Source organism: Mus pahari, chromosome 3, assembly GCF_900095145.1.
Source record: "Mus pahari chromosome 3, PAHARI_EIJ_v1.1, whole genome shotgun sequence".
NCBI lineage: Eukaryota > Metazoa > Chordata > Mammalia > Rodentia > Muridae > Mus > Mus pahari.
Window position 1 is genome coordinate 57,013,276 of NC_034592.1, and position 14,551 is coordinate 57,027,826.

The 14,551-nt window shown below is 42.4% G+C and overlaps 1 protein-coding gene across 1 annotated transcript in view; it reads right to left on the minus strand.

Moving 5' to 3' along the window:
* Mettl8 (methyltransferase like 8) overlaps positions 1-14,551 on the minus strand; it is a 91,503-nt gene that overhangs the window by 8,767 nt on the left and 68,185 nt on the right. Inside the window, 4 exon segments of the mRNA XM_021194510.2 lie at positions 572-711; positions 3,277-3,340; positions 7,537-7,586; positions 9,180-9,520. Coding sequence (XP_021050169.2) covers positions 572-711; positions 3,277-3,340; positions 7,537-7,586; positions 9,180-9,520 — 595 coding nt within the window.

Below are 14,551 nucleotides of genomic sequence, written 5' to 3' on the forward strand. Positions count from 1 at the left end.
CACACACACACACACACACACACACTCACACAAGCCCAAACAAATAAATCACGGCTCTCGACCCACCTGAGATCCTAAAGTTCCAATGACAATCTGTGAAATCACTATGGCCATGATTCCTGTGCAGGCTTCTCTGAAACACATGCCTCTCACGGGACCGGAAAGAGCCACACAGACTGCAGCCCACCTCTCCCCAAACACTCAAGGAGATGCTAAATCAAAGATGTTTGTTTCTGATCACTAAGTACAATCTCTCTCCTGGGAGTCTATTAGGCTGTTCTGCATCTGTAATTTCCTTGAAGTGCTGTCACTTTTAATAGGTATGTGTCTTGCTAGCATGTGCTCACTTCATCCTGACAGTGACAGAAAGCTCGCTAATGAAGCATTTGGCCAGTTTCTTTCTTAAGAGTGTGAAGAAAGGAGAAAACTGCATTTAAGAGGCTGCATGTTAAACATTACGGAGTGCGCTAAATAATAAATTCAGGGATTGTCATTTTTGCTTTGATAGTTCTAAAAACCAGGACTGATAAAGGAGCTTAAATGTTAGCTTTGCCCTTTTGTCTTCATTTACCTGTCAGGGTGAATAGAAGAGAGTACAAAGACAAGGAGAACGACATCCAGGATCCCATCTGGGAAAGGGTAGGCTAAGCCATCGTCACACACGTCATGAATAAAAGCAGAACAGTGGGCCTCGCTGTAGGACTCATGTGACTGTCAGGACAGACAGAGGAAGGAAAAGCACAAGTTAGCAGACTTCTAGAGGGGTTTTTCTCCTTTTCTTTCTTTCCTTTCCTTTTTTTTTTTTTTTTCAGTGAAAGGTAATTTTTTAAAAAAATCCATTCTTGGGTCAGTGAGATGGCTTGGGACCCATATGGTAGAAGAAGAGAACTGATTTCTCCAAATTGTTTTCTTATTGACACATGAGCCCCTGGCATGCATATCTCCCCCACCCCGAATAATGTAGTATTTATATTAATAAATGTAATAAATGTACACATACAATCTTCACAGTCCCTCCCTCAGGTTGTAGGTGGGGTGGTGTAGGCCCTGGCTGGGCTGTCAGGGCTGCCAGAGGGCAGTCCTGTGTTCTCTGACAGATGCCAGGACGGTCCTCACGTGTCCCACTCCTCTGCTTCTTCCGTGTATCCTTTCTAAAGTACAAACCATCTCCCACTAAATATCCAGAATTAGGTGACAGCGACGGCCACTAAAATCCACTGTCTTGCACACTTGAACGGGGCGGTGTGTGAAGCAGTTCAGTAAGGCTATTTGTAGACAACATGAGGGGAAAGCACACTATGCATGATTTGTCTGCAGCCTCAGCAGCAGATATCAACCCATCATCAGCACCGTGTCATCCTGGGAAACGTGTGTGTACAGGAGCACATGTGTGTGCAGGTAGTCACACGCGTGTAGAGGCCACAGAACAGCCTCAGCTGTCTCTCCTCAAGTTCAGTCCACCTTGGTTTGGAGACAGGGTCTCCTTCTGGTCTGGGACTTGTCTAATAGGCTAGGCTGGCTGGCCATGAGCTCCAGGGATCCAGCTTCCTGCCAGCATAGGGCTGGGATTATAAGCACACAGTGCCTTTTCGATCCTTCTCCTCCGGGTTCTGGGGGACTGAACTGGGTCCTCAGGCTTGGCAGCCAGCACTTTATTGACCGAGCTATCTCCCTACATTCTGTTAACAGGATTTCTTTCCCATCCCCGTTTGCTGCAGTTGCCTCTTCGCTCTAGTGAAGTCTAGCTAGCACCCGTGGATCTGTGTGGGAAGCCCAGCGGGCCCTGTGGCCTTCCTCACAGCCTCTTACCTTATCTCAAACATTTCAATTTAATGAGTGCCTACTGTGTGCCAGATTTCGGGGAAAATGTGAGAGAGAGGCAAGAGAGATAGCTTCTTGCAGGGTTAGTTAAAAAATTCAGCTTCGGATAGGTAGCTGTTAAATTCTTGACTAATATTATTAGTATATTTTGAGCTGCATTCATGAATATATGTATAGTCTGAAATTTAAAAAATATTTTAAATTATTTATATATATATGTGTGTGTGTGTGTGTGTGTGTGTGTATGCATGAGATCAGAAGGTGTTGGATCCCAGGAGTTAGAGTTATAGATGGTTATGAGCCACCTCAAATGTGTGCTGGCACCTGAACACAGATCATCTACAAGAGGAGTCTATGCTCCTAACCACTGAGCTATCTACCCAGCCATGACACTTCTCTTAAATTCAAAACAACTTCTACTGTTTTAGGGTAAAAACAGGCATCCTATATAGGCATCAGTTATATACTTCAGCATCTATTGAAATACCTTCCACAAATTGCAAAAGCTCAGCCGAAAATCATCACAGATGCACTCGATGCAGGAACATTTCAGAAGAATCAATCACTTCAAAAGCAGATCAGACCTTTTAAAAATATTTATTTAATTTTATGTGTTTAGGTGTTTTACTTCCATGCATGTCTGTGCCTGGTGCCTTCAGAAGCCAGAAAAGGACACTGGATCCTCTGAAGCTGGAATTACTGATGGCTGTGAGCCCTATGTGGGGGCTGGGATCGAGTCTGTGTTAGATCCCTTGGAACTGGAGTAAGCGATGGTGGTGAGCCCCCATGTGGGAATTAAACCCAGGTCCTGTGGAAGACCAACCAGTGCTCTTTACTGCTAAGTCAACATCTCCAGGTCTCTCAAATTAGAACCTTTAAAGTTTCTTTTTATTTATTTATTCATTATTTCGGTTTTGGGTTTTCTGAGACAGGGTCTCACTATGTAGCTCTGGCTATCCTGGAACTCACTTTGGAGACTAAGGTGACTTTAAACTCACAGAGCTCTGCCTGCCTGTCTCCCAAGTGCTGGGATTAAAGGTGTGTGCGATTACACTCAGCTCCTCTATTTTTAATTTATGTGTGTGTATACATGTTTGTGTATACTTGGGTTTGAGTGTTTGTGGATGTGTCTGTGCATGTGTGCGTGTGTACATGCATGTGTGTGTGTGCACACGAGCTCACACATGTGTGGATGTGTAGGTCATCCATCAATACTGGCTATCCTTTTCAATTGCTCTCAACCTTGTATTTTGAGGTGGATTAAACTTGGAGCTCACTGGTGGGCCAGTATGCCCCAGGACCTCCCTGTCTCTGGCTCGCCAGTGCTGGGGTTACAGGCACACACTGCCAAGCCAGCATTTGAACATGTGCGAGGGATAGGAACTCAGGTCTTCCTGCTTACATGACAAGCCCCCTCTGCCCATGCCTCTCTTTAAAGACTGTATTAAAGCATACCTTTACAAGTTCCACGGCTTCAGAGGCGAAGTCGCAGCAGTAAAGAAAGGACCCCGGAATGTTCCTATGCAAACAGAAAAGAGCCAATCCAGACTCAGATACTTTCAAACTAGAGAAGAAAAGACGCTGCAGTCATGACAAGCACTTGTCACTACAGGGGAACTTTGAAGCTCCTGTCCTGGGTTGACAGAGCCGCTGCCTTACTTCCTATCCCATTCTCAGGTGGAAATTTCACAGCCTACCCTCACACGAATGGCCTGCAGCTGCCCACTTCTGTCTTCTCCAAGCCTCTCAGAACCCTGAGTCCTTCATTCTTCCTTTATTTACAACTTGTTTGGATTTTGACCCTTTCCAGATAGACACTCCGAAGCCTGACAGGGCAGAAGCTCATGTAATTTTATATAATTTTATACTGGTAATAAATGGCAATTTTTGAAAGAGAATTAAACTTTAACATACAAATAATTGGTTATCTTTTCAAGTTATTATCAAGCATTTATCGAACCTAACGTATATTTATTTACTGCTTATTTTGTTTTTTAAGACACAAACCTAACATACGTACCGAGCACGAGAATATGAAGTTACCGAATCAAATGCTGAGATTGTGGGTTTAGGAGCCAAATGAACCTATACAGATATCCTGGATTGGCCATTTCTTTGTGAATTTCATTTAACATCTTTGAAAATCAGTTTCTTTATTTACAGTATGCTAATAAAAATTATTTTATTTATTTACTTATTTATTTTACAGAAGAACATTTACCTATTTAAAAATCTTGCCTCCCAACTTAAACGTATTCTATTTGGCCTTTATTTGAAATTCAGGAATGACGGCTGGACTCTGCATTGATCGTGGGCAGGCAGATACTACCAATTCTGTGGGCCAGTGCCCTTGGTGATCATGCTCTGTATGCTGGCATCCAATAACCTTAGAACCATGCTGCTTAGAAAAATGTCATTACCTAGGGACTACAGGTGTACATATGGACCTGGTTCTTGTGGATTTTAGAATTTGGGACATGGCTGGTTTCTTACAGTTTTTAAAGGGGTGAGAGAATCAGCAAAAAGTGTCTGCCTGAAAGTTTTGTGGGAACAGGTTAGCACTGGTAATTGAATGCCAGCGTGGCTTAAGGGTTTAAGGGTGGGGATCAAGTGCAAGGAACAATAATCACATTGATCTAAAGAGCCCAAACTTGGCACCTAGCAGGATGTGAAGAGAGGTCTGAAGCACAAACTAAGCCTCTTAATTTGATTCAAGAGGCACTTCAGGGAAGGTGGACTTCTAACTAAATAAAGAATACAAGCAAAAATATGGACTTCGATTACAGTCTTAGAGGCTACCTGTTGTTAAATACTGTAACTCATATGTAATTAACCTCGTCTGTGGCACTAGGATTTGCAGTCAACTTATCATCTGTCCTAACAAGTACGGGTATAATAAATAGGACTTGGTAGTGAAGTCAACCAGTGCTAAATCTAGGTGCTTGGTTTGTTCTGTTGTTCATTTATCTTGTCTAAAAAGGTTACTTTGCTATGCATGGTGGCTCCTGACCCTACTCCCAGCACTTGGGAGGCAGAGGTAAGAAGATTCAACATTCAAGGTCAGTCTGGGCTACAGAATAAACCTCTGTCTCAAAAAAAAAAAAAAAAAAAAAAAAGGAAGGGAGGGAGGGAGGGAGGGAAAAATCTTAGTATCTTAGTTCTTCATTCTAGCAGATACTTGGTAATCTTCCATGAAATCCGTGTAACTGTGACCTGTGGTCTACTGAGAGCTGTGTGCTTATGAAATGTGCTTAGTCAGCACTCAGATGCATGTGTGTTCTGTGGTTAGGGATGGAAGGCCTCCAGAACCAGACGGCCCAATCCTACACTTGGAGCCACCATTACTAAGTGTCTGGAGGGTGGTGTATTAGCCTATAACTCTGTTTTCTTCATCTGTAACTAGAGATGAGTGTGATGTTTTAAGGTAGTTGTGAGGGCTGAATGGATCCAGATGGCGAGGTTTGTAGAAAGATTCGTGGCTTAGAAGAACAAGCATTCAACATGCTCAGCCATTATTAAAGCCGTTGTTGCTGCTATTGTTATTATTATTGAAAACTTGCATCTGCCTCTTGGGAACTTAAAACTAGGATGACCCTCTAAAAAATGTCTGCACAATTCAGATGTCTCTGAACTCTGGTCCATCTAACACATATGAAAGGTCTGCCACCTACTTTTGAGTAGTTACAGAACATGTACTGGATCCAGAATAGTCTAATGGCTAAAGGAAAGCATGCGCCTCATGTCCTATCAAGGTGGTGGCCTGACCTCTGAGATGGAATTCTGACTGCATCAGCATCCCAAGCTGAGGCCTTGTGACCACCTAGTGACTTTCCCGAGTCTTTGTATAAAGTCAGCTGACTGCCTTGGCTCTTCTCCCAGTGACAGGGTGTCCAAGTCACTTCCTCACCACACCAGCAGCACTGTCTTGGTGGAGGCTTAGGAATGAAATGACCCTTGGAGAACGATCTGACCTTTCAATTCCAATGGTCTAATTATGGCAAACATTCTGAAAATGTAACATATTAACCCTGGGGGCGGGGCAGCTCAGTTTCTTTGGAAGGCTGATCACTGTTTGGCTTTTAAAGAAGAATTAATTTCTCCATGTTACTAGGCGCACCTGTGATCCCGGGAATGGGAGATGAGGACAGGAGAATCTTGTTTGAGGTCAGCCTGATGTATAGAGCAAGACCTTGTGTGATGAAAAGGGTGAGTGGGAGAAAAAGGAAAAGGAGGAGGAGGGGAAGAGGAGGGGCGGAGCAGAGGTCAAAGCACAACTAACTAGTATGGAATCGGAGATTAATAGTCAAGATACATTAAGCTCTTGCTACATCATACTGTTAGGTTACCTGGAATATATAAAATAGAGAATCAAGTAATTTAAAAACAACATGTTTAGTAATACCTTGAGATCGATCTCAGATCTCATAGAGTAACACAACCACTCTACCAATGTGTGTGTGTGTGTGTGTGTGTGTGTGTGTGTGTGAGAGAGAGAGAGAGAGAGAGAGAGAAACTCCAGTATCGCTGGGATAAAGGGTCTGGTCATGTGATACAGGAGAATAGAAAACTTCATCTTAGGAGATGGAAAAAGGAGACAAGACAATAAATACAAAAAGAGTAATAAGACTATTCACATTTGGCAGTACCTCCCATGGCTGGCCACAGTAGCACCCAGTAGATAACATCGGGAGGCACTGTCTGTTCCACTAGGTGTAGGAAGGATTAGAGACTATCTTGAATCTGGCATGATGTCCGGCACTGTGCTAATGACTGTTAATCAAGGTGGTGCGTTATGAACATTCACTGTGCCATTTTGCTTTTCCAAATGCTTTTCCACTTTTGCAATTGAAAGTTTAAAAGATCAAACTGTTAAGTTAAAAGATATGCATGCAGAATGGGAATTGGACAGTAGCTATGCCAGATGACGAGAGAACCCTTCATCTCCCCTGACAGAAGTTCTCTGGAATACGCTTATGTTGATTTAGTGGGGAAAATGTTATGAAAGCTCTTGTGTAAACTGGAAGGAAGGAAGGAAGGAAGGAAGGAAGGAAGGAAGGAAGGAAGGAAGGAAGGAAGGAAGGAAGGAAGGGAGGCAGGCAGGCACTGGAGAGATCAGAGGTGGTGAACGGTGTAGAGTTTTGTAAGGCACTGCCTCATCACAGAAACACTAAACCAGCCAGGCGAGACTGCTGGACCTGAAGGGTGGTTATCCTCATCTATTTCTACGTCCCTGAGGCTTGAGGTCAGTGCTCCGGGTCTGGGCACAATGATGTGACATGCAAAGCGACTGTGCCTGGGGTTGCCCCAGGACGTTGATACCACAGATGAGGAGTGAGGTGTGTTCTTCAAACTCATCTCTCTGTGAGGTACCATCTGGTCTCCAGGAGCACGCCATGTCTGACGCCAAACAAAGCACAGCTTGGTGTGTGTGTGTGTGTGTGTGTGTGTGTGTGTGTGTGGCAATCTCTCGCTCTTTCCCCTTCTGCCTTCTACATAAACACAAGTTAAAATCTACCTTAGACCCATGGCTGTGGAATGCTCCCCGGTTCGTGTGATGTTAGTCACTCAGAACGCACATTTTCAAACTTGCTTTAGTCATAGTTTATATATGGGAAATCAGAACTCCCTTGGCATATGTATGACAAGGTATTTCCAGAACTTTCCAACTTCCCATAAATATGCAAGATCGTGTAGGGGAAAACACTTAAAACTCACTGCAAGGTGTTCAGGATTGGAAACACGCTATTTCCAGCACCACAGCCAACCTAAAATTGAGAATAAACAAATGTGAGCACATTGCATTTCTCTCACAATACTGGATTTTCGATGGATTTCTGGGTGTGGCATAACTTGTGAAACAAAGCACAGGAGGGACAATCAAAGTCAGACTCTGGAGGAATATTCAGAGTCAGCGCTCACCGAAGCCACGCCCACCAAAGCCCCTCCCACTCAATCAGCAAGTGAACCGCATTCAGACAGGACACCAAGGTGGCAATGAAGCACCTGCAGCAGCTGCGGTAAAGGGCAGGACTCAGACAGCAGAGGGAGGGAATGGACAGAATACAAATGAAGAACGTGTGGTTCTCAGTGAAGAGCTGTGAGGTATACTGAGTGATGGGCAACGTGTAAACCAAACCAGGGTAAGAGGGGCCTGGACCTCGGCCGCTTCACAGTGAGTCTGAGCATGCCGGGGCAACTCAGAAAATGGGCTGGATTGTAGAACTCTTGCCTATCATGTGAAAGGCCCTCAGGTCAAACCCCAGTGTGTGTGTGTGTGTGTGTGTGTGTGTGTGTGTGTGTGTGTCAGAGAGAGAGAGGGAGAGCTGGCCTTGAATATGTTTGATACTCTTGTTTCTGTCTCCTGTGTGCTCGTGTCACCACACCTAGTGGTATTGTATAGCGTAAAACAGATTCTAAGACCTCTAAAAAAATTCCAAAAACTGTAAACTAGACTATCTAATCTAAGATGGGAAAAGGAAATGCAGGTATACCCAAAGACATCTGCTGAGGAAACAATTAAATGTACTGCCGTGACAGCAGGTAAGTAAAATTATATTATCCCATTCACAAAATACTGTGCAGCCACAAAGGTGTTTACGGAAGACAATTAAAGGTGGAAAACTGCGTATGATGTGACGTTAAACAGAACAGCACAAAGTCTCAAGGCTCATGCACAGCCTAAACAAAAGCAGGAAAGGTGGTTAAACAGCTTGTCCGTGGGATTATGGGTAACTGTATTTCTCTTATGACCTCATTCGAAAATTCTCTGTAATCAACAACTATTAAAAAAAAAAAAAGAATTGAAAAGAGCCGGGCATGGTGGCACACGCCTTTAATCCCAGCACTTGGGAGGCAGAGGCAGGCAGATTTTTGAGTTCAAGGCCAGCCTGGTCTACAGAGTGAGTTCTAGGACAGCCAGGGCTATACAGAGAAACCCTGTCTCAAAAAAACAAAACAAAACAAACAAACAAACAAACAAAAAACTAACTATTACCTTTAGGATCAGAAAGATGGGGTTTAGGTTCAAAAATGGAAAACCACCATCTACACTAGACTGCAGCAAATTAAACTCCTTGCTTGTTTTTATTGTACCCCAAGGGGGGTAAAAAAAGAGCAAAAATTTGGACCAAAAATGTATCAGGACTTACTGCCTTTAAGTTAGAAATTACAACAAATTAAAAGAAAAAAAAAGTAACATAGATGAAATTAAAGCCACAAGCTTAAAGCTTGACTGATTAAAGTTACGAGTTCCTGAAGCATTGCTTATGCACGTGGACAGTCTGGACCACTCATAAAACAGCGTGGGCTACACACTCTCATCCTCTGCTACTTTCTGTCTTGTCGCTCGGGCACAGTACCTCTAGTATTCGAAAAGTGGCACTGCTACCAGGAAACGGCTCTGTCTTCCCAGGCCCTTTGCTGTTTGCCTCCAAGTCGGGGTTAGGAGCAGACCTTCCCCTGCTTCCAGGTTCTGACGAGACACAACTCTCGTGACAATGGGCTTCTGTTCCTTCCGTTCTTGAGATGCTGCTTCTGTCTTGGTCCCAGGATGATTCTCCCACTTTCTCTTTAGTGTTTTGATTAACAGGAAGGATTTCAGGAAATTCCCTCAACAGCCAATTACGATTCTTGAAAAACTTATTCTTATGGGTCTGGTAAAATGTGTCCCAGTATTTGTTAGCGTCACTTTCAAACTTAACTAAAACAAAGAGGAAAAAAATTCATTTTACTATGAGTTCTATTTACTATTGACTGCTATTTTGATAACTAAATACCTTTAATAATTAAATATTTAAGTCAAGTGTTGTGGTGCACACCTTTAATCCTAGTATTTGAAAGGCAAAGGCAGACAGTTTCTTTGAGTTCAAGACCAAACTTGTAAATAAGGTTGTAAATAGAGTGAGTTTCAGGACAACCAGGGCTACACAGAGAAACCCTGTCTCAAAAAAACAAAAATAAAATAAAATAATACGTATCAGTAAAATTACTGTAAATATACTATTGTGGTGGTTTGAATGAAAATACTCCCCCATAGGCTCATAGGGAGTGACATTATTTGAAAGAATTAGGAGGTGTGGTCTTATTGGAAGAAGTGTGTGACTGGGGGTGAGCTTTGAAGTTTCAGATCCTCAAGCCAGGCCCAGTGTCACTCTCTCTTCCTGCTACCTGCTGATACAGACGTAGAACTCTCAGCTCCTTCTCCAGCACCAAGTCTGCCTGCACGCTGCCATCCTTCCTACCATGATGATAATGGACTAAACTTCTGAACTGTAAGTCAGCCCCAACTAAATGCTTTCCTTTATTAAGAGTTGCTGTGGTCATGGTGTCTCTTCACAGCAACAGAACACTGACTAAGACATATATATTTATCAATAATTGCATCTCCAGCTTAATAACTTTAATATTATTATAATAATTTCACTTATCTGATATAAGGCTAAAAATACAAAAGTTCATCTAATCTTCTTCAAAAGATTAATATGCAAGATATTTAGAGCCACTCTTAAAATTCTGTTTGTCTGTCAATATTTGGCCATTCCATCTTATGAAGAATAGAATAACTGAGAGTTATTTTCTGCAGCCTGGTTTTGAAATATATGTATGTGTGTGTGTGTGTGTATATATATATTACACACACACACATATATATATATATATATATATATATTACATATATATATATTTACTTTAATATAATTAATTGTATATTTAAAATTATGTATGTATAATTTTACTTTAATTTATTTTTAAATTTATTTTAGTGAGGATTGCACCATGAAGCTTTGGCTGGCCTGGAACTTGCTCTGTAGACCAGGCTAGTCTCAAACTCATGGAGATCTGCTTTCTTTTGCCTCTTAAGTGCTGAGACTAAAGTTATATATGTGTTAACACACTTGGCCTAGCAAAAATATTTTTAATCAAGTATTTGTGTGGTTTTTAAATTTTCTTACAGAAAGTACACCATCCCGGACTGTCTCTACAAATGCACTTTAAATATGACAGATATGCTTACTGGCGATTAGAAAAGAAGGTGGGCATTATAAATTCATGACTTTCTAGCGAGGGGGTTCAATGAGACTGTTTACTCTGAAGTGCCTGGTTTTATGTTTGAAGAAAGGAGCGGAAGCTACTTGTAGAGGTCACCCCATAACTTCTTCCCCCACCACAGCCCCAAATCCAGAGAGATCTCTTTCTCTTGCTCTCCCAATGGGAGTCTCTGGGAGAATTACTGATGCTTTCTAGAACAGACAGGCCTTAGTGAGTGATGTCATTCCAGGGTTAAGGGCCACAGTTAGGTCAATGTTCTCATAACCTCAGCATTTCTGAGCCTCCGGCTTCTCCCCATCTCTACCTTGCATTAACAAAATTATTCAGGCCAAGCAGAGTAACATAGGCCTGTAATTCCAACATTTGGGAGGCTAAGGCAGGAGGATCATGAGTTAGAGATAGCCTGAAACACATAGAGAATTTGAAGCCAGCCTGGACTATATTGCAAACCTCTTGCCTCAGATAAACCATGGTGGCACATATCTTTAAGATTAGACTGTGAGGTGGGAGGAGGTTCACAAGTTCAAAAAACAAAACAAACAAAACAAAACAAAACAAAAAACGAGTTAATGAGCCAGTTAATTAAATAAAATAACTTGTTCACTCTGTCTTTCATTCAACAACCATTTCTTGATTCCAATTATGTGTAACAAGGTTAATCCTTGGGCTTAATCCATGGATTAAGAATTACTCTTGCCCTAACAGACAGCTTCATGACATTTTAAAAGTGCTTTCAAAGTCTGCAAAAGCTCCCTGATGGGTCTGTAACAATTCTCAAGGGTTGGAGCTGGGGAACTGTAAGGCATAGGGCAGTACGTACACTACACCACTCACTAGAAGGAAGGAGGAGGACGAGAAAATGCATGTGTACACAAACATGCAGGTACATGTGCACACATACTTACCAGTACAGGTATAAAACAGCACCAGGCATGGTGGCTCATGCCTGTAATGCCAGCACTGGAGAAGGAGTCTGAGGCATACAACTGTGAGTTCAAAGCCAGCCTGGTACAAAGTGGGACACTGCCTTAAGAAAACAAATAAATAACAAAAACAAACAAGCAAAAAATTAAAACCTGTGGTTTGAAGGAGAATTTGTTTAGCTTTTTTTTTTTTTTTTTTTTTTTTTTCGAGACAGGGTTTCTCTGTGTAGCCCTGGCTGTCCTGGAACTCACTTTGTAGACCAGGCTGGCCTCGAACTCAGAAATCCTCCTGCCTCTGCCTCCCGAGTGCTGGGATTAAAGGCGTGCGCCACCACGCCCGGCTGTTTAGCTTTGATCCATATGAATTTAGCATCAATTCCGAAATTGTGCTAAGCCACACATAAAAATAAGGGACTCCCTTCATATTGCAAAGAGGCTCAACTTATGAACACGCAGCTGCTTGTAATCAGTCTTCTTGCTTTATAACTGCCATGAAGCTCTCAGCTCATCTCTAGGCTGGGCCTTTGTGTTATCACCACTTCTTTCCTATGATAAATAGAAATGCTTGCACATATTTTTGTAACATTACTCTCCTGGATTTCCTACTCCACCCTAGTTAATTCTTAAGGGAATACACCTTGAGATTAGTCAAAGTGTAGTACTAGATTCCAGCTAATGGTGATTCATCTCAAATTCACTTCACAAGTACCTTTGTACTAGAAAACCAAGTACTAGAGATTTGACTAAATGTGGGTCTTGTAAGCTTTAAAGGTAGGACTTTGGGCTACTTTTTCTTAGGAACAAAATCTTTATCTGCATAGAGTGAGTTACAGAGATTTTTTTTTTAAGACAAAGAAGGACAAGAACTGCTAAGAAATCTCTTGGGAAATCTGGAAGTTGATTATTTTCTCCTGAGTCTAATTTTCAGACTGTTGTTTTGTTGTCTTGCACAGTGCACAGGTGCATTTTGATTGTTAAAAGAGAACACAGAATATTTTTAAGACTAACATACACTTTTGGATTAACCATAAATAGGTTAGTACAGATGAGAAGATGGTTTAGACTTAATATCACATAATTCCTTATAGTTGTAGGGACCCATAGTCACTTCTCAGACTTAAATTCAAGTAGACTATCCACTTTATTTCAGCTGCTGCAGTGGACTCAGGAAGTCTGCCCATAGATGGGTGGAGGTCCGTGTGGGACAAGGCTGTAAGGATGAACATAAAGCACCTGAAACGTACAGGGTAACAAGGAGAAAATGCTCACGTGATAGATAGCTAAAATACTGGAGGCAACTCTGGCATTTGTTTTATATTCATCCATGGTGGATACATGTTTGGAACAGTGTACTATAATGATTATTAGATAGCTCTATCCTTTGCAACACTGTTGGCAAAGATAAAGTATAATAACTGGGAGCTGGGGAGATGGCTCAGTGGGTAACAGCACTTGCTCTGCGATCATGAGGATCTGAGTTCAAGTCCCACAGGAAAACCCCTGAATGGCTGTCTAGTTCTGCAACCTCAGCATTGATGGTGGACAGGCAGATCCCAAGAGTTCACCGGCTAGTAAAACGGCATACCCACAAAACCACAGCCATCCAAACAGAAAACAAGGTTCTGGTTTATTGACAATAAAGCTGAGTGTGCAAGAGAAAGAATCCAACCTGCTGTAGCTTCTACATGTTCACATATGGGTTTATGCACTTGCACACTTACATGCATGTAACATATACACATACACCCTAACTGTAGAGCCTGCTTAACTCTCCCCATATATATGAATTTATGGAAAGCAAGCTTTACCAATTATGAATCTGTAATGATGTTACTGTAATTCGAATTACTACATTCAAATACAAAACACACTGGCCACCTAAATTTAATCCTAACTAGGCATAGTGGTGTACCCTTTTAATCCCTGGACTCGAGAGACAGAGGCAGGGGCAGAGGCAGAGGCAGAGGCAGAGGCAGGCACAGCACTGTGAGTTCCAGGCCAGTTTGGTCTACATAGTGAGTTCCAGGCTAGCCAGAGCTACACAGTAAGATGTTGTCCCAAACACAACAAAAATCAATCAAACAAACAAATAAACAAACACTCCAACAGTGGCATACAGTTTTAGGCTCTACGTCAAATGCTTTCCTTAGGTTTGTTTGCCATTTACGCCTAACGTTATAGTTACCTAGTATGCTGCTTATTGGCCTAGCTGAATTCTGCCTTGTCCTAATCTTGTTTATCTTTGGGAACAGGATGTTTCAAGGTCAGAAGTTCCTCATCAGGTGAGTTAGCCAAAGCCAATTGGCACTAAGATAGCTGACAGAGATTTCTGGAAGCCTGTTCTTAGTGATCCAATTTGCCTCCTGAGTGACACACTGGGCAGGCTGCCTGAGTCAGAAGCACCACACTATAAAGCAGTGGAAGTGCCTGAGAACTGCCACTCCCAGAGAAACACAGGTACTCCTCCCTACCGACCTGTCCTCCCCATGGACTAACAGCATAAAGTAATGGGTTCCATCGTGACATGCCATACACATGCACACTTTGGTGGTGGTCGCCCTGTAGGGCTAAAAATTAATAAGCTGCCTAGCTACCCAAAAGAAGAAGTGGGGTCTGTGAAAACATGAACTTTTCACCCTCCCTTGCTGCACAATGGTTCCTGGAGCATTCCTGAGTGGAAAGTTTCCTGGAACAACCACAATGTCCCAAAGCCCCTGGTCATAATGATCCAACGCCCCTGTGGAATGTCACCACCCTAA